Genomic DNA, 26881 nt, shown 5'->3' on the forward strand with positions numbered 1-26881 from the left:
GCAAGCTTCTGTTCCCCCACATCTTCCCCTTGCAAACAGCAGGATGGAATTGTAATATGGTATAACTGCTTAAAATTTCATCACTTTACTCCCACAGTTTTCTGGGTTAAGGGGGTTGCAAATGGATTTTTTTTCCTGGAATCAAATAACATGGAAATGAGTGCTAATCTTCTGCTATATTCTGCCAGATTTCAGGAAGTGGTTTTTACTTTATTTGAAAGCGCAAATATAATGTGCAAATTAATAGTTTGGGGGAATGGAATAAAGCGTTGTTTGAATGTAGCCCACAACTAATGTTGGGCAAGTTGGTCTTGTCCATTAATTTCAATAGGTCTACTCTGAGTAGGGCTAGCATTGGCTTCAACCCATTGCATTCTTTTTTCATGATGAAGACAAGTGGAACAAGTTCCCCTCCTCCCTTCCAAGTATTATTTTGCCCTGTTTTGCATTGCATGCATATTATTATTCACAACTGTCTAATTTTCTCCCCATTGCATTGCCCATCCAAAGGCACAGGAACATGTTTCTAAGTAGTAATGCAGGCCTGAATGGCCACAGTGCATTGCCTACGCATGAAGGTCTACAGCTAGCACAACTGGAGACTCCTCTGGAGCAACAGATTTATGCTTTTCATATCAGAAGTGCAAAATTCCATAGGTATTTCTCAGTGACTATGAATATAAAGCACCAAACACACATACATACACGCACCCCAGCTCTCAGGGCATCCCAGGAGAAAAAAATGTGCCTTTTTGACTGTCTATTTTAGTCTCTTTCAGCCCAAAGATAGGTCTCATAGAAAGTGACAATGAATAATCTTGGCCAGGAGGGACATGTGATGAGCAGCCTTCATCACTGAAGACCTTTGCTTCTGTAGTTGGACTTTAAAAGTAATCACCCAAACTGTTTAAGTCATAAATAGAAGGATTGAATCCACTTTATGAAGGGGAAGTTCTTGGATTTGGAGGACAGTGCAAGGCTAGGGAAACTTTTGTATGATCCACCAAGGTAAGGCCTACTAGGGATGACTCAGAACTCCACATCTGCTGATGCCTGGAATCCATGTGGTCTCTAGGGGCAAGAAGGGGCCTCCACCCAATTCCACATGCAGAATCTTAACTTCAGTCCTGGTGACTCCATTGCATCTGAGGACAGCAGGCTGGTTTAGAGGGTGTAGGTCAAACCATCGGCTTGCCACTGCTTCCTGCACATTCCTCCTGAGGCTACTGCCTCACTCTGCTGAATGATAAGACCAGATTTGCATTCTGGAATGGAATCAGGAATCTGTCGCACTGTGAGAAGACCATACCTAAAGAAAATTGGGCTGCTCTAAGCCTCTTTCCCTGAGTTTGGCATTGGATGGTTGAACAGTTTTGGAGCTGTTCTGCTATTCATCCCTCGTTTTTTTGGCATCTAGTTCCCAAAGAAGTGGGATAATGAACAAAAGGCTTAGAACTGAGAGGTCAAGCACATGGCCCTGATTGTGCAGAAAGTTCAGTCCTCGCCATCAAACACTTAAAGGACTGGAAGTTAAGAAATGCCTTTGAAAGCAGCTATCTTATCAGGACAGAGGTGGGGGAATAACTTCTTCACACAGCGCATAGTTAAACTATGGAACTCACTCCCACAGGGAGGCAGTGAGGGCCACCAACCTAATGGCTTTTATAAGACGTTTAGACAAATTAATAGTGAAGGCTATTGATGGCTACAAGCCAGGATGACTAAGCTCTGCCTCCTGAGGCAGCAATGGAAGCAGCAAGGCTTCTGAGTACCAGTTGCAGGAAACACAGGGAGACGGCTCTTGTGCTCACAGCCTGTTTATGGGTTTCCCACAGGCATCTGGGTGGCCGCTGTAAGAACAGGATGCTAGCTTGAGGCAGCAGGAGGTCTACTCTGATAGCAGAACTTCCATGACCAGGGATAGTCTACTTCTGAATGCCAGTTTTAGGGAACCTTAAAAAGGGAGGGTTGCTGATGTGCTCAGGTCCTGCTTGTGGGCTTCCCATAATGGACATCTAGTTGGCCACTGTAAGAACAGGATGCTGGACTAGATGAGCCATTGGCCTGATCCAGGAAGCACTTCTTATGTTCTAAACTGTATTGGGGGGGGGCAACATTGGCTGTAATTAGAGCTGACACTAAACAGTAGCTGAAGGCAACTGACATGACTAAATCCTTGGAGGATGGATGGCGGCTAACAGATTGAGGTTGAATCCTGACAAGACAGAAGTGCTGTTTCTGGGGGACAGGAGGCGGGCAGGCGTGGAGGACTCCCTGGTCCTGGATGGGGTAACTGTGCCCCTGAAGGACCAGCTGCACAGCCTGGGAGTCATTCTGGACTCACAGCTGTCCATGGAGGCGCATGTCAATTCTGTGTCCAGGGTAGCTGCTTATCAGCTCCATCTGGTACACAGGCTGAGACCCTACCTGCCTGCACACTGTCTCGCCAGAGTGGTGCATGCTCTAGTTATCTCTCGCTTGGACTACTGCAATGCGCTCTATGTGGGGCTACCTTTGAAGGTTACCCGGAAACTACAACTAATCCAGAATGCGGCAGCTAGACTGGTGACTGGGAGCGGCTGCCAAGACCATATAACACTGGTCTTGAAAGACCTACACTGGCTCCCAGTACATTTCCGAGCACAATTCAAAGTGCTGGTGCTGACCTTTAAAGCCCTAAACAGCCTCGGTCCAGTATACCTGAAGGAGCGTCTCCACCTCCATCATTCTGCCCGGACACTGAGGTCCAGCGCCAAGGGCCTTCTGGTGGTTCCCTCGGTGTGAGAAGCCAAGTTACAGGGAACCAGGCAGAGGGCCTTCTCGGTAGTGGCACCCGCTCTGTAGAATGCCCTCCCAACAGATGTCAAAGAGAAAAATAACTACCAAACTTTTAGAAGACATCTGAAGGCAGCCCTGTTTAGGGAAGCTTTTAATGTTTAATAGATTATTGTAGTTTAGTGTTTTGTTGGAAGCCGCCCAGAGTGGCTGGGGAAACCCAGCCAGATGGGTGGGATATAAATAATAAATTATTATTATATTATTATTATAAAATATACACTTTTAGATACCCAGCAAGGTCACTTATTTCCCCAGGTGAGTTTCTCCTCAAAGTTCCTAAAATACCAGAACTACTGCTTTTCAGCAACTTGGGGCAGGTCTTTCAGTATGGCTGCTCCTATTCTGTAGAACAGCATGAATCTTGTGATGCCACAGGTACATCCTGTTGGCACTTTCCAGAAACAAATGAAGATGTTTTTGTCTGGACAAGCTTGTCCAGCAGGATGAAGTCTCTATCTTAGGCATTCACAGAATCAGAATCATAAAATCATAAACTTGGAAGGGATCCCAAGAGTCATCTAGTCCAACCCCCCGTGATGCAGAAATCTCAACTAAAGCATCCATCCAACCTCTGCTTAAAAACATCCAATGAGGTCAGAATGTTCTTCCCGATGTTTAGTCCAAATCTCTTTTGTTGCAACTTGAAGCCATTGGTTTGGGTCCTACCTTCCAGAGCAGGAGAAAACAAGCTTGGTCCATCCTCCACGCGATAGCCCTTCAAATATTTGAAGATGGCTATTGTATCTCCTTTCAGTTTCCTCTTTTTCAGGCTAAACATTCAGTCTGTTATCATTTATAAACCTCTTGTTCATTGTTGCTGATTTGCACGGTTATTCAAAATATTTCTTAGCAGTTTTTATAGTGTATTTGTAAGTTACTGTGACTTACCGTGGGATGTATGTAAAATGATGGTGATGATGATGATGAATAATTAATAAACTGCTTCTCTCTCCAGGGTGAATGGGAGAGGCAACCTGTACCAAAGATCACAGAGATACTACCGGAACCAGAGTCAAGCTGCGAGCCCAACCTAGTCCGTCCCCCAGTGTCTCCCACTCTTGTTAAACTCAACAAGGTGCCTTTAAAGTGAGAGCTGGACCTAACTTAGGCCTCATCCACACCTTACATTTAAAGCACTATGATACCACTTTAAACTTCCCCCAAATATTATTTCCCTCCAATAATTCATTAAGGGTACAGAGAACTGTTAGAAGAATGGGGATGGGGTGTGTGTCTCCTAACAGGGTTACAATTCTCAGAGTGGTTTAATAATCAATCCCTTTCACAGCGAACTCTGGGAACTGTAACTCCAACAGCTTTCAACACCCTGAACAAGCTACAGTTCCCATGATTCTTTTTTGGGGGGAGCAGAAATGTTAAGCTGTGATAATACTGCTTGGAATGTATAGTGCAGGTTGGGCTTTTAAGCAGACAGCTGCAATCCTCATAAAGGGATAATGGGCAAAGGAGAATCTCTTTACCACCCCAGGAGGCAGACCTAGAGCCAGGGTTTTTTGAGGTGTGTGGGGGTGTTGAGTGAAGCTCTGTTCAGAAGTTAGAACAAGCCTACAGAGAGCAGTATGCTTGGATTTCAATCATAGCAGCTTGCGGGTGAGCGACGGGACTTTTTCTCAAACAAAAATGAGCCTCACAGATGTATCTTCATAGATGGCCCCATTCTGAGGCACATAACAAGGCCTGACTCCCCTTTGGCTCTGCCTATAAACCAGATCCCACCAGGTGTTCCTCTGACCCACCCCAAGTTCTGCTCCAAAGCTCAAAAGAGGAAGTCTTTTAAAATAATAATCAAATTGAGTGGGAGTGTCAAAACACAGAAAATGAGCCTAATGCCCTCTGTGTTGAGGAATGATTGGTCTGTGGACCTGAGCTGATGTGATGGAGGAACACGGACCATCTGTGTGTGTTTTTCACCCACAAACCCGTTAATAGTTACAACTCAACCTGCAACATTTATAAATAAACGTAATTGCAAATATCACACCAAGTCTGCTGCAATGTGTATGTGCACTCTTTTCTCCTTGATGGACAAACCTCACAGTCTATGGAAGGAACACAAAGATATTAATCATCATTGTTTATTTGTGTATTTGAAGACCAGGAGACTGCATCTGCAAAAGTGGTGTTATAGTTGGCTTGTCATTTCTAACTCTATGGTTTGCTTGAGAGCCCTGCTTGCCTTATTCCTTCTGAATATCGGTTTCTGGAAACCACAGGAGAGAAAGGTCTTATGCTCATTCCCACTGGGGCATCCGGTTGGCCACTCTCTGAGAACAGGAAGTTGGAGTAGATGGACTGTTGGCCTGATCCAGGAGGGCTTTTCTTATATTTTTAGTTCAGTGGCCCTGCTTGTGGGCTTCCCATAATGGGCATCTGGTTGGACACTGCAAGAACAAGATGCTGGACTAGATGGGCCTTTGGCCTTATCCTGCAAGGTTCTTCTTCTTTTTGCCAATTATTTTTATTGATTTTCCATTAATTTCAACGAATTGTCACCAAATTAATAGAAATTTAAAATCTGACTTCCCCCATGTTCCTTCTTTTTCCCTCCCTCCATTGCTGCTCCAAATACATTAGCTTTCCCAACTTTCATTTCAATATTCAATAAAATTAAAGCACGTGTAGACACAAAGTCAGAAAAGCTAAAGCACAGAATGAACTCAGGCTTGCTAGAGAGGTTAAAAGCAACAAAAAAGGCTTTTATGGGTATGTTCGTAGCAAAAGGAAGAACAAAGAAACATTGGGGTCACTCAGAGGAGAAGATGGTGAAATGCAAACAGGGGACACAGAAAGGGCTGAACTCCTCAATGCCTTCTTTGTCTCAGTCTTCTCCGATAAAGAAAACAATGCCCGACCTGAAGAATTTGGAGCAAATGATTCAGCAGAGGAAACACAGCCCAGAATAACTAAGGAGATAGTACAAGAATACTTGGCTAGTTTAGATGTATTCAAGTTTCCAGGGCCAGATGAACTGCATCCAAGAGTATTAAAAGAACTGGCAGATGTGATCTCAGAACCACTGGCAGTCATCTTTGAGAATTCCTGGAGAACAGGCGAAGTCCCGGCAGACTGGAGGAGGGCAAATGTTGTCCCTATTTTCAAAAAGGGGAAAAGAGAGGACCCAAATAATTACCGCCCAGTCAGTCTGACATCAATACCAGGGAAGATTCTGGAGCAGATCATTAAGCAAACAGTCTGTGAGCACCTAGAAAGGAATGCTGTGATCACCAATAGTCAGCATGGATTTCTGAAAAATAAGTCATGTCAGACTAACCTGATCTCGTTTTTTGACAGAATTACAAGCCTGGTAGATGAAGGGAACGCAGTGGATGTAGCCTACCTTGATTTCAGCAAGGCATTTGACAAGGTGCCCCATGATATTCTTGTAAAGAAGCTGGTAAAATGCGGTCTTGACTATGCTACCACTCAGTGGATTTGTAACTGGCTGACTGACTGAACCCAAAGGGTGCTCATCAATGGTTCCTCTTCATCCTGGAGAAGAGTGACTAGTGGGATGCCACAGGGTTCTGTCTTGGGCCCGGTCTTATTCAACATCTTTATCAACGACTTGGATGATGGACTCAAGGGCATCCTGATCAAATTTGCAGATGACACCAAACTGGGAGGGGTGGCTAACACCCCAGAGGACAGGATCACACTTCAAAATGACCTTGACAGATTAGAGAACTGGGCAAAACAAACAAGATGAATTTTAACAGGGAGAAATGTAAAGTATTGCACTTGGGCAAAAAAAATGAGAGGCACAAATACAAGATGGGTGACACCTGGCTTGAGAGCAGTACATGTGAAAAGGATCTAGGAGTCTTGGTTGACCACAAACTTGACATGAGCCAACAGTGTGACACGGCAGCTAAAAAAGCCAATGCAATTCTGGGCTGCATCAATAGGAGTATAGCATCTAGATCAAGGGAAGTAATAGTGCCACTGTATTCTGCTCTGGTCAGACCTCACCTGGAGTACTGTGTCCAGTTCTGGGCACCACAGTTCAAGAAGGACACTGACAAACTGGAACGTGTCCAGAGGAGGGCAACCAAAATGGTCAAAGGCCTGGAAACGATGCCTTATGAGGAACGGCTAAGGGAGCTGGGCATGTTTAGCCTGGAGAAGAGGAGGTTAAGGGGTGATATGATAGCCATGTTCAAATATATAAAAGGATGTCACATAGAGGAGGGAGAAAGGTTGTTTTCTGCTGCTCCAGAGAAGCGGACACGGAGCAATGGATCCAAACTACAAGAAAGAAGATTCCACCTAAACATTAGGAAGGACTTCCTGACAGTAAGAGCTGTTTGACAGTGGAATTTGCTGCCAAGGAGTGTGGTGGAGTCTCCTTCTTTGGAGGTCTTTAAGCAGAGGCTTGACAACCATATGTCAGGAGTGCTCTGATGGTGTTTCCTGCTTGGCAGGGGGTTGGACTCGATGGCCCTTGTGGTCTCTTCCAACTCTATGATTCTATGATTCTATGATTCTAAACATAATTATATGCAGGGTTCTTCTTCTCCTCCTTCTCTCCATTTTCTCACCATAATTACCCTGTGAGTTGGATTTGCCAAGAGAGAGCACTTGACCCAAGCTCCCCCACCAGCTTTCACCCTTAAGTAGGGATTTGAACCCTGGCCTCCTGGGTCCTAGTCCAAGACTCTATAACCACTTCGCCACACTGGCTCCTAAAGCGTATTTATCTCTAGCTTCTAGACAGGGCCTTCCACCTGCCTCTTCTAAGATGCCACCTGACAGTGAGAAGCCTTCAGATCATTAAGAAAGTCTGCTACTTTCATCCCAAGAGCTGCTTTTATTTGTAAGCAAAGTTAATCAATTTGGCTGCATCCCCAAGCTGCCGCTGAATTCAGTGGGCCTTCTGAGCAGGCAAGGTTAGGATCACACTGTTAAAAGCCATATAGTGACCCAACTCTGATTTCTTGGACAGGACGGGGGCTGGATGGTTGTGTTGAAATCAAGATAGCAGGGCACCGATTTGTGTCCAGTTGTCAATAGAAATAACAATATGTCCCAGAAGGCATTAAGCATCTCAGCCGAAAAGGAAGTTCATGGTAAGATTGACAGGAGTAGTGGATGCTGAAGAGAAATCATAGGGGCAGTAGAGGCTGATCCTCATTGAAACTGGTAGTGGGGAACGCAGGGCGCCCGAGCAATAGGTGGAGCCAGAGCCAGTGACAGGCAGGGCCAACTAATTCCAGTGTTGTCCCCATCCTCCTACCAGCTGACTTCTACAAAGGGCAACACTGAGACTAAGGAGGAGGAGGAGGAAGCTGACAGGCTTGTTGTAAGTAGGAAAGAAGGCATATAGGAGCTAGCTGAAGGCAGAGTGGGGTTGGTGGGGCAGAGCCCCATTTGCCCTAATGGACCAGTTTCCACTGCATGGGGTAGAGTGGGGTGGGGGGAAGGAACATGATTATCATGATCTGCTACAGAGCTTCTTCTTGAGGCATTTCACTGGCCACTACCAATTAATTGGTGGAGGTCACTTCCACATTGATCTGGTCCAGCAGGGCTCTTCAAGTTTTTCTTGGCTCTGTGGAATTTTGCTGAGTCATCAGGACCCTGAAGATTTTGTCCCCTGCCCCAGCCAGCTTATAGTCTAGTCATAGTCCAGACCTTTGCTCATCCATCTCAGTAGATCCCTTTCACTCTCTTGTTCTCTGGATCAAAGGGTGTCCTAGTGTGTGCTTTGGCTGCGTAAGGGACCCCCATCCTTTCCAAGGTGTATTCACCACTTTTCACAAAGTCCAGGGAGACCTGAAGATGAGACAAAGCCATGTTGTAGATATAAGTATTAGATATGTTCCCACCAAAAGGGTTTCATTTAATTTTCCTCCTTGTTCTTCTTACGGCTGCTATTAACATGCAAATGAGACTGGGATTATCATGCCAAGTGGGAAAGAGCAACCCCACATGTCAAACATCTGCTTAATGAGCAATGCATTCTGCAGGGCACATTCGGTGATCAGTCCACTCAGCAGAACATCACCTGTCTGCCACAACAGCAGCAGCAGCAGCACGGTTTCCCAGCATGGGGGCCCCTTCCACTGCTTTAATTGGGGGTTCACAGTGCCTGAACTAAAGGTTTTTTGGAGGTGAGGTGCCCTTCTGAACACATCAATTCAAGGATACTGTTATGTGGGTAGCAAGCAATGTGAAGAAAACACTGGAGGTGCTTGAAAGGAAAGTTCAGTAAACAAACAGCAAAACACTGCATCAAAAATGCTATTCTGGAATATAGAAAGCTGCCTTCTATAGTCAGTCCATCTCACTTAGTACTGCTTGCACTGACTGGCAATGGCTCTCCAGGGGTTTCAGATGGGAGTTGCTGGAGATTGAACCTGCACTCTGCTGCTGCAATTCATTTTTCTTTAAAAAAGCAAAATTCCAGTCCCATGGTTCTGAAAGCAGAGGCTGAATTAAACAGATACATTGGAAGCTGCCTTTCACTGAGTCAGATATTTGGTCCATCTAGCTCAGTACTGTCTACACTGACTGGCAGTGACTCTCTAGGGTTTCGGAAAGGGAGTCTCTTCCAGCCCTACCTGGAGATGCTGGGGACTAAATCTTTTGCATTCAAAGCAGATGTTCTCCCAGTGAGATACAGCCCCTGTTCTAAGGCACACAGGCCGATACAGCTTCATCAATAAAAAGTCAACGTATCAAGTAAAAACTCCATAATTGGTCAATGACCCTAAATCCACAGCAGGGAACAGCTGAATGTCACAGTGCACCCAAGGAAACCTTATCATCATCTCATTTCGTGACAGCACAGTGTTCCCATCTCAACCTCTTGCACGTGCACACAAAAGCCCTCTTCCCTTGTGGCTTGTCCATCTGGTCCAAAACAAACTGTCAAGAGATTTCAGCTTCACCAACAATTCCTCCCCTCCCCAACACACACACACACACCACCCCTCCCTCCCTCCCTTTGATGTCAAGCCCCCCCCCCCCCGCTTTTTGCTTAAGGCTCCTCTGTTGCATTACTAGATGCCAGCAAAAGGGAGAAGGGAAGAGGCTAAAGGCATAGGGAAGGCAAAGTCATTAAATTGCTGGAAATCATGTCCACAGTGACAGGTGTATCTCCTTCTTGGATTGGGGAAAAGGTGGGCAGGCAGGCAGGGGCTGCTAAAGAACTTTGGGGCTGTGGGCTACTGTCCCTCCATAATTATTCATTTTAAAAGTATTTCAACTAGTTACCCTACAGCTCTCTCAACAGCTCAGGCCAGCTCATGATGAAATTTAAAATAGGAAAGAAACAAGATATGAATAAAACACAAGAACAGCCACAAACCAATTCATCAGAGAGGGCTGCACACCACCCAGTTCTCACTCTGACTTGACCCATGGTTTCATTGTTATGTCAACCCAGGTAATAATTCTAATTAATTAACCAATTAATCAAACAACTACCCCCCCCAAAGAAACCTGATGCAGTTACATTGGCACTAACTCATGGAACCTCCCTGTACTGTTTTGTGTAGGTTCTTTAAAGGCAGGAACAGAAAGCCTGCATTTTCAAGTATAATTTGCATTCCTAGCACCAAATACAGAATTGCCCACTCATCCCAATGCAACTTGGAGATGTTCTGCTTCCAAGACTCACCGGTCCACCATCAGGATCCCGGATGTAGCCATAAGCTATTGTCTTGTTGATAGCATGTCCAAAGTCAGCCCTACGGATGTGCCCAACAGCTTTGCCATTCCTGAAGATGGCCTCCAAACCAAACATTGGCACTTTTCTGGAGAGAGCAGAGAAAGCCATTAGGTAGAAAGGCATCAGGTATGATGCAAGTTTATGGCAGAGGGCAAATCATGTCAGAAACTTGCCTTTCTGCAAATTCAGGAACTGAGGAGAGAGACTAGAGCATCGAATAAACAAACATTTGCAAGTATCCAACACAAGATCCTCTCCCAGCTTTATCATTTCCCAATTTCACAAAGTAATGTGTCAAAAGGTTGGATGCAATTCAGGGGCACGTTTTGAAATCTTTGCTTCGGTATTTCAAGTGCTGCTGGCATCTCCTGTTCCTTTTAGAAGGCTTTGGATATGAGATCTGTCAGCTGTCAGAAACAGTCAGTGCTAAAAAGTGCTGAACACTAGCCATCAAACTTGTTCAGAAATTAAAATACCCATGATGCTCCCACTTCTAAATGAAGGCAATTGCTAAACTACATGAAACGTGAACCATCAAAAACGTCCAGTCCTTCAACACTAGCAGCGTCACACCCAGTATGTTGCCCAGGAATTCTAAGAAATGCAAAAGTCAGTGCATTTTTTAAATCAGTGATTAAAATTAGGGCAGTTTTGAAAGGTTTGGTCTGCCATCTTGATTCAAAATGGCATCCAACTGGATCCAAATATAGTTAAAAACTGGTTCAGGAACCATTGTGCAAAATTTGGTTAAAATCAGGGTAGTTTTGAAAGGTCCCGTCCATCATCTTGATTCAAAATAATGTCCAATTGTACCCAATCACAGATGAAAACCTGATTCTCAATATTATGAACTATCAAGCAAAACTTGGGGAGGTGGTTCTGTGAATAGGTTTTACTTAAAGTAGATCCATTACAAATCAGTGGAGCTAAGTTAAAAATGTGCATCAGCTTCAATGGGTTTACTCTGAGTAGAAATAACATGGACTAGCCTGTTGCAGATTTGATTCCAATTATAGGATACCTAATAGAAGTAGCAGTTCTAGATTCAGGTAAGTACCCATGTTGGTCTGACACAGACGAAATGAATAAATAAAAATTTAAAACATTCTCCAGTAGCACCTTAGAGACCAACTAAGTTTTTTCTGGGTATAAGCTTTTGTGTGCATGCACACTTCTTCAAGATAGGAAGTAGCAGTTGTTTTGCAAAGATCTGGAGAGGTTTTGACATTGACATCTGCAGAGGGCAATGGAGGAGGCTGACTTAGATTGATCCATCTCAGTATTGTCAACACTGACTCTTCAAGGTTGCAGGAAGGGACATTCCCAGCCCTGCCTGGAGATGGTGTGGAGTCCACACTTCTGCCTGGAGAGCCATGTGCTCTACTAGCTGAGTGACAGTCCTTGTCCTTTTGCAAATTAGAGAGGCCTGAAGGCCAACTTGAGAGTCTGATCCGAAATGTTGAGCTAGATGCCATCAGATGCATGCAACTGCCTACCAGTGGCTACTCACTCATCAGTGGTGAAGCAGACAAGGCGGCGGAATATTCCAGCTGCTTTCTGAGCCTCAATGGCTTCCCGCCCAAGGAAAGGGGTGTGAGTTTTGAGCTTGCATGTGAAAGCAAGGCCAGCTTCTAGGGGAGTATCATCAGGACGGAGGTCTGCATGCCAGTGCCTATAGCCTGAGAAGAAACACAACAGCCACAGTCAGACCACATAGAGATGACTCCCTGGCAATGGAAGGTAAACTCAGAAAGTGCCCAGTTTTTTGACATGCTCCCTCGGACCATCCTTATAGGACAATCAGGTTTCATCCAAACCCATTTTGAGAGACATTGGGCTTCATCCAAGCCTATTCTGAAAGAGGCAACTTCCTACCAGCCCACCAAATCCATGTTTCCGGCACCTAACCTACTCAGAGCAAAAGCATGTCACAAATGTTACACAACAATTACAACTACTAATATTAAATAGCAACAATAATAAAATATTGGGGGGGGGGACAGGTAATCAATCACATGATGTGGTGCATGTACATCATTTGAATGGCAATGCCCAGCAACTCAAAGGGCCCAGCCCCCTCAAATATTTTATTGGGGAAGCTGAATACAATTTCAGTGATCTAGAACCACCAGAAGCTGCTATTTATCAAGTCAAACCAATAGTCTATCTAGCTCAGGAAGAAGCTTTTCCCAGGCAAATGGGGACTGAACTTGGGACATTCTGCATGCACACCATGTGCTCTACCACTGAGCTATGACCCTTCCCCTAAGAGCTATGGCATCTCTGTGATCATAAGTAGCCTGAGAAATGGGGAAATAATCAATCAAGTCTGGAAAACAGGAATGGAATGAGGGCAAAGAAGTCTGTAGCCTCCATTATGACTGTGGGCTCTTGGCATACACACAGAGAGAGATTCAGACACAGCTGCCAGTAGAGTTTGAATCAAAGCAGCTGTTGAGAAGGCTTAGCCTAATCCAAAATGGCAACACTCAAATACTGTTCAGAGGGGAAATCTGATTATCCAGTTATTATCCAGGTCTGGGTTTCAGTGGCATCTTCACTCCATGACCACAACTAGTCAGGAATTCCAGCAGGATTTCAAGACAAACTGAAAACATGAAAGCAGGGGTGGAGAAACCTGTGGCCCTTCAGATGTTCGAGGACTCTAGCCCTCATCAGATCCAGCATGGCCAACTGTCAGAGATGATGATGGGAGCTGAAGTCCAACAATGTCTAAAAGGCATCATGTTGTCTACTTTTGCTTCAGAGGGAACCTCTGCGCCTTCAGATGCAGATGGACTGAGCATGGCCAATGGTCATGGATTATAAGGGCTGCCTAAAATCTAGAGGGTCACAGGTTCCCCCTCCTTGGGACCAAGAAGTCCCAGGTTCATCAATCCTTGGGATCTCCTGGAAGGGCTTGGAAAGCATGGATAGTCAGTATTAGCTGGCCTTTCCCATTCTGCTGCCATCTAGATCTTAATGATTTTCCAAATCCCATCAGTCCCAACCAGCAAAGCTAATAGGCAGGGATGATAAGAGGGCATTGAGAGGGCAGTGCAGGACCCCCAATATCTGAACTAGATAGAAGTCTGTCTCCAGGCCATCACTGCAGATAGAAGCAAGGACTGTCCAAACACCTTTTTCAATGCTGAGAGAGTCGATGGCCCTGTAGCCAGCATTGATGATGCCATGCCTGGCGCCAGCCTTCATAACTGACCGGTAGACCCTCACACAGTGCTCCTTGGGGACATGAAGCTCCCAGCCCATCTCTCCCACAAACGACAGCCTCATGGCACGGACCTGAGAAGGAAGAAAATAGGAACTTAAAGAGGAACTTGGATGCTGGATAAGGTCACTGGCCCATCTAGCTCAACACCCTGTTCTCACAATGGTATTGTTGTTTTCCCATCCTTGCCTTTGTTTTGAAGTGGCCACTTGGGAATGGCTTTTCATTTATTCCAAATATCACCTCACCAGTAGCCTGACCTCTCTGCAGCCTCACTGGGTGCCAGGACATCATTTAAAGCCTGGGGAAGATGTCAGGAAGTTAATTCATCCCACAGGGCAGCCAGGGAGGCTGTGGAGTGCTGGAGATATGGAAGGAAGGAAGGAAGGAAGGAAGGAAGGAAGGAAGGAAGGAAGGAAGGAAGGAAGGAAGGAAGGACATAAAGACATGCCACCCTTGGCCAGCACCCCAGCCTAATGGGAGAATCTGTCCTGTGTCTCAAGTTGGGTTTTTATTCAGTGTGTTATGCTCTTCACCCCTTTTGCCCATCTACAGTCAATTTTTTTTTTTTTGTTCTAACTTTGCGACAGTTGGCCTACTGGTGCTAGAGACGGGAGATGGCGTGTCACCAGAGCAACTGAGTTAATACAACGGGACACCTCACAGTTGTTTTTCTCCTTCGCTCCTTGCTCTTCTGGTCCTCTGAATTTCCCCACGGGATGTATTTTAAAATAGCAGATTTATTTCCTATCCTTGAGTCCCATCAAACCCCTGGAAGGGAATGAGGCACTGACAATTACACCAGCACGATGGGGGCCTGTCAGCAGCATGACGAGCCCCCCACTCCCCGACCACCCGGAGGAATGGAGCCGTCAGCCCTGCTGATTTCCAAGCCTTCCTCCGGAGATGATCATTTAACACGACATGTTGCATTAATCTAGATTAGCCAGATGAAATATTCATGGGCTCCTAAGCGGAGGATAGCTGTTCAAATCCGTTTATTAAGGACAGGGAACAAAGCGAGACATGGAAGGAAGTGTCAAGTTATCAGCTTTGATTGGCCATGTGGAGAGTCCCTCAGCTGTCAGAGAATATAAGAAGGGCCTGGCTGCTGGATCAGGTGAATGGCCCATTTCGTCCAGGATCCAGTGATACAGTGGCCAACCAGATGCCTCTTCTGAAAAGCCCTCAACGAGGACCCCACCATCTGGCATCCAAAGGTAGACTTTCTCTGGGCATAGAGGTCCTACTATCACAATAGATCAATCAGGACAGAGGGTCCGCTGTTCTGCTACAGTGGACAACCAGATACCCCAGTTGGAAACCTGTAAGCAGGACCAGCGCACAAAAGCAACTCTTCACACTTATGTTTCCCAGCAACTGGCATTCAGAGGCAAACAGGTAGAAACATTTATGAAGGACCATGCTCAGTTATCCCCAGCTTCAGCCAAAAGGATCTTGGGTCATAAGGGTCTCTAGGAGAGCTCCTGCCAGTCAGATCCAGCAACACTAGTCTATGCAAGCTCAAGAACCTGGTGGCAGCTTTCTGCATCTATCCTGACAGCAGCCCCCCAAAGCCACATGCTTTCCAGTGACTCTTCAGCTCTGTGACATGTGGCAAAATAACTGCAGTTTCTCCTCTCCCAGCCCTGCTTTCTGAGCTTAACCTCTGAAAATTTAAAGAAAGGGTTAATTCTTTTCCAGCCTCCCACCCACCTACAAAAAGCTCTGAACATTCACACCCCTCCTGATTAGATTGTCAACCTTCAGAAATGCTTTGCTGCGCCACTGAGAGTGTGACAGCTCCCAGCCAAGGCTCTATTGTCAGGGGAGCTCAAAATAAACCCACAATCCGCTTTCAGTTTCCCACCCCATGGCTGCTGAGGGAGTTGCTCTTTTGAGCAGAGAATTCTACTCTAGTAGCTTTTCATTTTAGACATGTCTTTTGAGAATTAACCCCCACTCCTCATTTGTCTTTTTTAAGCCCACCAACTTCAGCGTCTCTCTTCGCTAGGCTTTAGCCTGTTCCCCGTCCAATTCCTGGCCATGTTTTAACAAGGCAGGAAGAAATTCAACAGGGGTAGCTCTGCTTATGGCTCTATATCCATCCTGATAAAAGAACAAACAAACAAATCACACCACTTAATTCTGTTCAAGGCAAATCCTCTGCCAGAGGAAAATTATTTTGCCAGCTATAAGACAATGGTACAGAGAGAAGTGCCTTATACCAAGTTAGATCTGTGGCCCAGCCAGCTCTATATTGTCTGCACTAATTAGCAGTGGCTCTCCAGGGTTTCAGGCAAGAGTCCTCCCCAGTCCCACCTGGAGATGATGGGGGTTGAACCTGGCATCTTCTGCATGCAAGGCAGATCATCTACCAATGAGCTATGATCCTTCCCACTGCATACAGAGAATGAGGATAAGGAAAAGGGAGTCTCTATTGCATTTTTAAATGACTGCAATCCACATGCTAGGACCTTATGGTGCAGGTCGGGTTATGAAATATTAATAATAACAGGAATACAAGAATGGGGACTTTTCAGTGGTGGCTCCCTACTTATGGAAAGCTTGGGGAGGTTCATCTGGCATCCAAATATATGCAATGATGGTGCCAGGTAAAAACATTCCAATTTCATCAGGCTTTTTGCACAGGTGGGATGTTTTAATGTAGTTTTTTTTTTAAAAAAAAATCTTTTAATTTGTTGGGTTTTTATGCTCATGTTGCATGTTTTTTGTTTTGCATAAAATATTGTAAGTTGCTTTGAGTTGCTGTGGCAAAAAAACAAATCCACACTGAGATCCCTACCGTGCAGCCTGCAGCTTTCACCAGTTTGTGAGTGGAGAAAGGGAAGGCTTCATTGCTGAGGTCCGTCTCCAGGACTTCCTGCAAGACAACGCGGCTGTGAGGAAGGAGAGGAACCCTGGTGAGGAGAAGATGGCGACCAACTGCCAGGAATCACACACACACACACACACACAAACCCTTCCAACATTCCCCACAATCCCTGCCATGAGGGCCAGCCCATGATATGTTGCTGCCTGAGGCAAAGGGCAAGCTGACAGCTTTCACATTCCACACCCCAAATGGAAAGCAACTACCAAGGGCCTTCAAATTTCTTCCACTTTGGCCAATGATCCATCTCACTGTCTGCTGGGAAGGTGCCTTCCATGTACTCTTTTTAGTACCTGCTGAAAACATTCTTGCTTAGACAAGCCCACCTAGATGTTTAGAATGTGGATGTGTGTTTTAATATATTTTTTAGTTTGTCGCTGATCTTCATTTTTTAATGTTTTAAATAGTTTTACTAATAATTTGATTGTTTTGTTCTCTTTTTAAACTGTTTTTTTTTGGGGGGGTCTCTTTTACAGTCAGGTGCTGTGCAAATGTCATTAAATAAAATGAGTAAGCAAATGTTAAAATGACATGGGCCAACTCCAGCAAAATCCATAGAGTGTTACATACATACATCAGTCATTTATAAGAAGGAAAACTGAGCGGGGGCAACGTCAAATAACTGGATCATTGAATGCCTTGCCAAAGCTTCAATTCTATATGACATAGCCTATCCATATGTAAGCATGAGAAGCTGGAGGTCTGACACTGACATCACTTCTGTTTGCATAGCTAATACAGGGGGCCATCCCTTGCCAGATGATTATGTTTAGTTTGGCCTCTGACACTTCTGCTTTGTGTTAGATGTTAGGAAACAGCCAGATCCCATAAGAGCATAAGAGCCCACTGGATCAAGCTGATGTCCCATCTAGTCTGTTCCCACACAGACCAAAGCGATGCCCCAATGAGAAACTAGCAAGCAAGACCTGAACACAACAACATCCCCTCCTGCAGTTTCCAGTAACAGGTAGGCAGAAGAATCACTGCTCTGACCATGGAGGTGGAGCACAGCCACTGTGGCTTGTAGTCATTGATAGCCCTCTCCTCTTCCATGAATTTGTCCAATCCTCTTTTTAAAGTCATCTAGGTTGGTGGCCATCTCTTCCTCCTGTGGAAGTGAGCTCCATAGTTCAACAACATGCTGTGTGAAGAAGGACTTTCTTTCTCCCAAACTTCCCCTTGCCATCCCATAAGGCATTAGGCTTTAAGGTCTTCCCGATAGAGGGCAGTCTCCAAGCTGACAGCAGTAAAGAGCATAGCTAACTAGCCCCAACTCATTCCTGTTTTAAATGGAATTCTCCAACACCGCTTCTCAGAATGTGGCTTCAGAGCATGGGAAGGGATTATTAGAATCATAGAATCGTAGAGTTGGAAGGGGCCCCAAGGTAGGAATGTACCCCAAGGCAAGAATCTCAACTAAAGCATCCATGACAGATGGCCATCCAACCTCTGCTTGAAACCTCCAAGATAGAGTCCACCACCTCTTGTGGGAGAACTTTCCACTGTTGAACAGCAATTACTGTCAGAACGTTCTTCCTGATGTTTAGCTGATGTTTCTTGTAACTTGAAGCCATTGGTTCAGGTCCTCCCCTCCAGAGCAGGAGAAAACAAGCCTGCTCCATCTTCCATGTGGCAGCCCTTGAAATATTTGAAGGTGGCTATCATAACTCCTCTCAGTTTCCTCTTTTCCAGGCTAAACATACCCAGCTCAACTGTTCCTCATAAGGCACGGTTTCCAGACTTTCCTGCTAACATTGAAAATCTCAGTTCCTCCATAATCTGTGGTAATGAGTGCTCACTTTCTTTACACATGCCAGGAAAGCTTTTGAGGATCTTCCCGTCCCACCCTGCATAAGCTGACACAGAAAAGTGACAGGAGCCAGAGATTATCTTTAGTGGACCAGGATATTTTGGGGCCCACTGAGCATAGGGTCCCTTGGCACATCACAGACGCCAGCGCACCAAGGCTGACAAGCAATTGCTGTCCCCTAAGGATCTGCTCTGGGCTGAGGAAACAGGGTGCCATTAACACAGCCATGGGCAGCATTATGAAAATGAAGGGCGTGAATGCAAGGATAATGAGTGGAAATCCTCTTAGACTCCAGTTGCAAAGCTTTGCCTGCCCTACAAATGTGCCATCAAAGAGACAGCTGGCAAAAAAGGGCCCTCAGAAAGCTAATCAGGAGGAAAAGGAAAGCTCCAGAGAGACATGATACGTGCTCCACAGGGAATCTCTTGGCCGATTTTGGGAGAGTATCAGCCTTGCATGGAGAAGGTCCCAAGGTTCGATCCCCAGCGGAATCTCCAGGTAGGGCTGTGACAGGCCTATGTCTGGAATCCTGGTGGGCTGCTGCCAGTCAGCATAGATAATACTGAGCTGGATAGACCATTGGTCTGACTTGAGATAAGGCAGCTTCCAAGAGTTCTCTTGAAAGAGGGATCAGCTGTTAAACCACTCTGGGAACAGTAGCTCTCTGAGGGGAACAGAGGTCTCCTTGCAACTCTCGGCACCCTGACAAAACCACAATTCCCAGGTTCTTTGTGAGAAGTCATGCTTGCTTAAAGTGATACGAAACTGCTTTGAACATATAGTGCAGACAGGATCTCAGGATGCAAAATTAAGCAGCTGACAAGATAATCAATATGCTCCTGAGGAATACTGAGGACCAAAGGAAGGTGTGTGTGTGTGTGTGTGTGTGTGTGTGTGTGTAAATGCATGTGCAAGAGAAGGGAGCAAAGGAAAGGGAGGAGGCCACCACCCCACTTTTCCTAAATAGCATTTGTGAAGCCACCATAATTCTGTAGTTATAAGAGCATAAAATATGTCCTGCTGCATCAGACCAAAAGCCCATTTATTCTAGCATCCTGTTTTCTCAACATCTAACCAGATGTCCATTATGGGCAGGATCTGAGCACAACAGAAACTCTCCCCACTTGAAAATCCCAGTGGAAGAAGAACATAAGAAGAGCCTGGGTGCTGGATCCAGCCAAAGGATGCCCATCTCATCCCATCTTCTCAATAGGAACTCCACAAGCAGGAGCTGATATGGGTACTTTCCGTCTAAGACCATCTCCAAACTAGAAATTTACAAAGCCCTTTTGATCAATTTCTCAAACTCATTGAAATCCGTTTAACTGCTGCCAAAAAAAGATCAGTGGGTATTTCACCTGAGCAGGTACATTAAAATTGAGGGTGAGGGGGCGTTGGCTCTTGAGATTTTTTTTAGAGCTTCCAAATCCAGAGCCCCATGGAACAGAGGAAACAGTCTTATACCTAGGACTCAGCTACACAGGTCAATTTACAGGTAGGTGCTGGTCTGCTGGAGTTGAAACAAAATTAAAAAATTCCTTCCAGTAGCACCTTAGAGTCCAACTAAGATAGTTATTGATATGAGCTTTCGTGTGCATGCATACTTCTTCAGATACCAATTTATAACATTAAAAATGCATTATAAAAATGTGACACCAGATGGTGCTGTAGAGCAGAATCCAAAGTCAATGGCGGATTGCCTTGGGAGCGTTTTCTCCCCTATAGCATTTTTTCCCCCATAGTGTTTTTATATATCTGTATAGATCCAGCCCTATTCAGGCTACTGAGTTACATCTAGCTCAATATCATCTACTCAATATTGACTGGCAGCATCTCTCCAGGGATTCAGAGAGAAGTCTCTCCCAGACCCACCTGGAGATGCCACTGGGGAATGAACCACCAAGTGTGTACAATAAATATCCTAATTTATTCAGTCATGGGTTAAAAAGAACAACCAGACTACCCCGGGTCCATTTCCCACCTGTGACTCTCACCTGTATGGTCCCTGGATGCTGATCATTCCAAGCTGTTCTGACTGGTCAATCAACTGGCACTGGAACTTCTTGTCCTGCAGGACTGTCATGATATGGGACCAGTTGTGCTGTGCTACTGCTCCCCCAATTGCAAGGTAGTAGCCATCGCCTAGGAAGAAGGACAGGTAATATTAAATAGGCATCTTGCTGCTTATCTACTACAGAGTCTGGTTCAAGGTCCTTGTATTAATTAACAAAGCCCTGAACAGCTTAGGTCCAAGGAACCTCAGGGATCCCCTGAGTCCCTCTATTCCAGCTCCATCACTGAAATCATCTGCAAGAGTGCCGTTTGTCGTACCCCTGAGTTGGCGAAGCTTGTTTGACAAGAACAAGAAAATGAACCTTGATTGTCATTCCCGTGAAATGCTCTGCCAGTAAAGACTGAGCAGGTGCCTTCTGTGCCAACTTCTAAATGCCTGTTGAAAACTTTACTATTCCACCAGAACCATGCGAGCAATAAAGAGTGCATCCTTCCACAATAGTCAACTGATGCTTGCTTTTAACTGTTTGTGGTTTTATTGCTGTAAACTACTTTAATATTTTTAAAAATGATATAGCAATATACAAATACTTTTATAAATAAATGGGTTCAGCAGCATCTGGATTCCGATTTGTGGGGCAAGGTCTCCATCTGTCAGAAAGAGAATATGGACTTACCTGAATCCAGAGAGGGGTTTCCATCTTGGATGTGAGTCCTGGAAGACCTGCTCCCTGCCTTGCAGGCTTTTCCCCACCTAGCCTGGGAAGGTGTGTCTCCAAATAACTCCAGCTACAAAAGCTGAGACTGCTGAATAGATTTTTTGTGTTGGAGCATTGTTTAGGGTTGGGGGGGCAGGGGGCTGTTCTTATTTATATTATTTTTTTGGTATCTTTATATTTAGATCTCACTATGATTTAGGTGGAAATTGTTCAACCTGGTGTACTTGTAGATGTGTTTTATTGCTTATGACTATTTTGTGTCACATTCATTGCTCCACCCACTCTTGCCTCTCATCCCACCCACCACAGGTATGTGGCCCCAGAAGCATGGAGGGTGAGAATGTTGTCATCTTGGATGCTTTCTCAGTGGGCTTCCTGAAAGCAGCCATCTCTCTGGCACTGGGACCAGGATGCTGAATTTGCCATGCCTCAAGAGCAGGCAGCTGGTGCCCAGTGGAGCTGGTGGGGTGGAATGCAGGGAGCCCAGCAGGGAGCCTTAACCAATGGCAAGGAAAGCCAGCTTAATTCCAGAAGACCCTGATGAATCTAGACATCATCCTATTGTCTCCATGGCCAACCAGGTGGCCCTAAAGCAGGACCCAAGCACAAGAGCACTCTCCCCTACCCACTAGTATTCAGAAGCATTGCTGCCTTCAACAATGGAAGCAGAACTTAAGAGCGAAATGTCAACCAAAAGCCTATCTTGCCCAGCATCCTGTTCTTACAGTGGCCAACCAGATGTGCCATTGCAAAGCCCACAAGCAGCACCAGAGCACAGCAGCACTCTCCTTACTTGTAATTCCCAGCAATTCAGAGGCATACTGCCTCAGACAGCAGAGGGAGGACATAGACATAGTGGCTAGTGTCCATCAGTAGCCCTCTATGTAAGTTGTTGGCCATCATTGTCTCCTGCAGGAGGGAGTTCCACCGTTTAACTATGCACTGCATAACAAAGTCATTTTTTATTTGTCCTGAACCTTCCAACATTCAGCTTCATTGGATGTCCACAATTTCTGGTGTTCTGATAGAGAGAGAAAAACATTTATCTACCTGCTTTCTCAATGCCATGTATTATTTTATTTCCACCAGGTAGCATTTTCTTTCTTTTGTCCCTATCCTTCTCCCAGGGCAACACAGGGGGATGTGCACACACCAGACAGGTAAAGCACATTTCCCCCAAAAGAATAATGGGAACTGTAGTTTAAGCATGCTGTGAGTTATAGCTCTGCTGGGTAAACTACCGTTGCCATGTGGGGAAGACTGGGGCTTTGAATGTTCTGTAAATGTATGATGTGTGTGCAGTCTGAGACAAAGAGGGAGAAAGAAGATGAACATCAGGTCCACCCTCAAGACAGAGGGCAGGGAGGTGGGAGTGGCTGAGAGCAGGCTGAGCCCTGTTAGCCCCAGTGAGTCAGCCTCCACCAGGCTTCATCTAGCTGAGCTCCTTTTTACATCTGGACTCTCCTTCCTTGAATGATTTCCAGCAGCAATTGGATGGCCATCTGTCAGGGATTCTTTAGCTGTGATTCCTGCATTGCAGCAGGGGGTTGGTCTAGATGACTCTTTGAGCCCCTTCCAACTCTCCAATTCTGTGATGTAAGGTCAAGTAACGCACGCTCCCTCCAGCTACCCATTTTAGCTTGCCAGTAATTGTGCAAATCCACTCACCGGCTGATTTATTTTTAATTTGTCCTTAATTGTTCCAAATAAGGGCTGTAGGAGCAGTCACGGGTGCACCTACCCGCCAGCCCAGAGACAGTAGATGCAGCAAGGGTTGACAGAAACTCAATAAGCACCTTTCAGTTTGCAAAAAGGCCTCAAAGGAGGAGTGTTTAATTAGGTTATGCTGGCTGCTGGATGGAGACTGGGGGTGGGGTGGGGGGAGACATGGCCAGCCTGGTGTCTAGTCATAGGTAATGAAATCACCATTCACACCAGCCACCTGCCATCCAAAAAAATTAAGGAGGCTGTCATGTCAAGGTCCAGGACAGAAAAAGACGTGACTTGCATTCTCATTCCTGCTGTGCTGAGAATGACTTCATTTGGGTCTGGTGTGAGGGAGAGTAAGGGAGCAGGGTGACTCCATCAAGTCCCCTCCTGTGAGGATTTCCAAGTGTCATCAAGACTCAACTGTGGGGCTGGAGCTGCCCGTTCCCTCCTGGCCTAGCTGTTGGCACCAGTTCTATGCTCCTGGATCTGATTTTGTGGGTGGGGGGAGGGTAGTGTGCTTCAGTGGGTGGAAGACTGCTCTTTATCAATGGCAAGACAGCCAGAACCACCACTGACATCAGCTGCAACTTTTAAGAATGGTAACCTTAAAAAACTGGCCTGGTGCTTGCTTTCCCCTCTTCCCTCCTGCTCCTTTTTCCTCATGTGCCATGTCTCTTTATAGTTTGTGAGCCCAAGAGATCAGGGAACCATCTTAAAACTGATTTCTAAAAGTCTTCCTGAAAACCCATTTTTGGCAAGACGGCTCTTGCACTAAGCACTAGAATTCTCACCCACAAGAAGCAGTGATGGCAATCAACTTGGATGGCTTTGGAAAAAAGAGGACTAGACTAATTCATGGAGGAAAGGGCTTTCAATGGCTGCTAGCCATGAAGATTGTGTTTCCCCTCAGCTGTCAGAAGAGAGATTCAACAGACAGGCTCTTATGTCCCCTGGATTGCTGGGACCTGCCCACCTCCAGACCCCACCATATGTTTCAAGAGCTGCCCACCCAGCTCCTGTCCACACCAAGACTTCTGAAATATACTCGGAGTCGTGCTCTTTATTCAGCTCGTAGTAGCAATGAATGAAACTTTCCCCAAAACGTCTAGCTATATATACATTATTTACACAATGGGGCCCCCGTGATTGGCTAATTCCAGGCTGCTCCTGTAGGCCAATCAGGTTGTAGATTCACTTTCTCCAGGAGCCTGATTGGCTGCTCCTGCAGGCCAATCAGGTTGCTAATTCACTTCATCCAGGAGCCTGATTGGTTGCTCCTGCAGGCTAATCAGGTCGCTGATTCACTTCCACCTGGAGCTGGATTGGGTGGCTCCTGCAGACCAATCAGACTGCTGCATTCTGGATCCTATTGTTCTAGGATTCAGCTCAGTGCATAACAACTTCCAATCTAACTGCAGCTCTACTCAAACAGAGTGCTAAGAAAAACCAGCATCTAAGTGGTTTAAAATGATCAAGGATCAGTGTTGTTGCCATTGCGGTTTTACCTTCAAAGGCGGGTGCCAGTGCAGAGTCCTGTGTGCCGGGGTCTATTGCACTAACGGTCAGATCGCTTTCGACTCCCCCACGCATATTCAGCATGCAGGTATAAACTGTTGCTCCTGAAACAGAAGCCCCAGATCTTTTTTTATCCCCAGATCATTCCATAAAAGCAGCATTTGGAAGCAGGAATGTATGCATATGAAAAGTCATTTAAAACTCAGAAGGAATCCAGAGAGAGAAGCCCTGATAACACTTTACTGGGAAAAGCAAATGAAAACAGGGTATTAATGTGAGAAGAAAGGAATGGAGAGGTTGGCCTTGTACACAGCATATATTTAGACATTCAATCAAACGCACAGAGGGGGGAAAAAACTCCCTCAGAACTACAAAGCCAGTCAGAGCATGTGCTAACTCAGTAATGTCATGCCACCCTTCCTGGTTGCTAAGCAACACTTCTACTTGTACCCCTCTTGGCTAGCTAACTAACAAAATTAACCCTTAGGCTACAAAGTGAAGGATCCTTGCCTTTGCTCTTCCATTAGGGGAGAGGGGGTGTAGGGGAAACAATTCCATTAGGCTTTATCTGAATTGTTCAATAACTAAACAGTTTCCTTTTAGCTGAGGTAACAATTAGATGAAACAAGACAGAAATGGATTTGAAAGATGAGAAAGGAAATTCCAACCAAACATTAGGAAATGCTTTGTGACAGTAACAGCTGTTCAATAATAGAATGAACTCCCTCAGAAGGTGGTGGACTCACCTTCATTGGAGGTGTTTAAAGAGAAGCTGTTGGGGATTATTTAACTGTGATTTATGTGATGCAGGGAGTTGCACTAGATGCCCAACAGTACAATTCTATGATTCTGGGACTTTAAAAATGGGGTGAAAGGCAGATGTAATATGAGGAAAAATGAGGAAAAGTTTGTATGCATCTCCCTTAAAAGCACACACACACACACATTTCTTTCCTGGTGGCCTTGATTTCCAATAGGACTGTGTGCCGAATTCAGTCAAAGCCTGAATCCCGAACTGAATAGATTGTGATCTCCTGTAGTTAGTTGCTAAGAGGCATACTTCCTCCGAGAGAGGAAGCCATCCCAGCCACTGCAATTGCCACTGGCAGGCTTGTGCTCCCATGAATTCGTATAATCCCCTCTTAAAGCCATCACAAGCAGAGCCAAATCAACACAGGCTGCAGCTCTCAAAGAGATGCCTGCGTCCTTTGGGGTATTCAAACCTCCTCCCGGGCACAGAGCCCTTTGTTTGAAAGCAACCTCCCCTGCTTGATTGGCAGAAGCCTTGGCTGAACGTTATCATTAACTGGGAGGGGATTATGTGCCTGATGCAAGAGAAGGCATTGATGACATTGGCAGCGCCAGCAGAACACCGCTGGAAATAAGCGGGTGGGATGGTGGGGACGGGGGGGGGGGTACCTGGAGGCTTGGAAACGTCAGCCGTAAACAGCCAGTCAGCTGCCCTCTTGGCCTCTGGGCCGACGAGGTAGAATTTCCCAAAGTAAGACATGTCGAACACCGCCAGGGCATTTCGGCAGGTTAAGCATTCGTTCCTGATCTAAAACCGGGGAGGGAAAGAAAACAGAGCCATGGGGTGATGGGGGCACATGGCAGGCAGGCTTGGTCACGTTGAAAGGGAGAATCAAGGGGCATGTAAGAAGTCGCTCAAGGTGACAGGAGAAGAAAAGAAAAGGGACCTGTGATTCATGCTTTTTATATCTTAAAAAGAAAAACAACAGATATTCCTTGGATTATTTTTTTTCTTCAAAAGTTACACCCACCACAACAATGGCTCTTTTCCAGTGCTTGGCATCCCGTAACTCATTTCCGTGTGCAGTGACATCTCATCAGACTACCTATTAGACATCTTTCTTCCCAAAGAACCCAGACCTGAATCACTTTTGATTTTATGTTTCAACAGCTAAAGGTTCCCTTCCACCCCCACCCCCCAAGATGCTGTGCTGGAAGCTGTTATACAAAGAGCCAGCTGTGAAACCCCCTCCCATAAAGGATGCTGCTGTAGCAACGAAGTTTTAAAAAGCCTCAATTGGCACCAATAGAGGATTTTAAAAAGCTCCAGTTGGCTCCAATGGAGGCTTTTTAAAAGCCTGATTGTGGTGCAGTCCTGAGGGATGCCAGCAAGCCTGAGTTCGTCTGCCAGAATATCGCAGGTTCAAATCACTGCATCTCCAGGTGGAGATGGGAATGCCCCTTACCTAAAGACTCCCCCCTCCCATTAGAAGCCCCTCTTGGCAACAGGACCACTGCATCCTCCTCCAAGGGCATTCTACTCACAACATTGTGGTGAGGTGGGAAATCAAATGTGTATTCATCCGACAGCAAGCGGTTGTATTCATAGTCTTCATGTGGGGTTTGGTCATAAGCGCCATAATAATCATATTCCAAAACCTGCAATAATAATAATAATAATAATAATAATAATAATAATAATAATAATAAT

At 45.6% G+C, this 26881-nt stretch overlaps 2 protein-coding genes across 4 annotated transcripts in view; one reads left to right on the top strand and one right to left on the bottom strand.

Moving 5' to 3' along the window:
- Nucleotides 1-4837, top strand: part of DBH (dopamine beta-hydroxylase) — a 35165-nt gene extending 30328 nt beyond the window's left edge. For all 3 annotated transcript variants that reach the window (XM_080989838.1, XM_080989837.1, XM_080989836.1), the window contains one exon: nt 3794-4837. In XM_080989838.1, the coding sequence (XP_080845964.1) occupies nt 3794-3928 (135 nt within the window). In that variant the 3' untranslated portion in view covers nt 3929-4837. The remainder of the gene's footprint in view (nt 1-3793) is intronic.
- Nucleotides 4838-7229: 2392 nt separating this feature from the next.
- SARDH (sarcosine dehydrogenase) overlaps nt 7230-26881 on the bottom strand; it is a 50047-nt gene continuing 30395 nt past the window's right edge. Inside the window, exons 14-22 of the mRNA XM_080989777.1 lie at nt 26716-26829; nt 25840-25978; nt 24411-24524; nt 20458-20605; nt 16567-16660; nt 13672-13834; nt 12042-12210; nt 10481-10616; nt 7230-8631 (exon numbers count right to left, since the gene is read on the bottom strand). Of these exons, the coding sequence (XP_080845903.1) occupies nt 8506-8631; nt 10481-10616; nt 12042-12210; nt 13672-13834; nt 16567-16660; nt 20458-20605; nt 24411-24524; nt 25840-25978; nt 26716-26829 (1203 nt within the window). The 3' untranslated portion in view covers nt 7230-8505. The remainder of the gene's footprint in view (nt 8632-10480; nt 10617-12041; nt 12211-13671; nt 13835-16566; nt 16661-20457; nt 20606-24410; nt 24525-25839; nt 25979-26715; nt 26830-26881) is intronic.

Source organism: Podarcis pityusensis (genome assembly GCF_964106645.2).
Source record: "Podarcis pityusensis genome assembly, chromosome: Z".
Lineage (NCBI taxonomy): Eukaryota > Metazoa > Chordata > Lepidosauria > Squamata > Lacertidae > Podarcis > Podarcis pityusensis.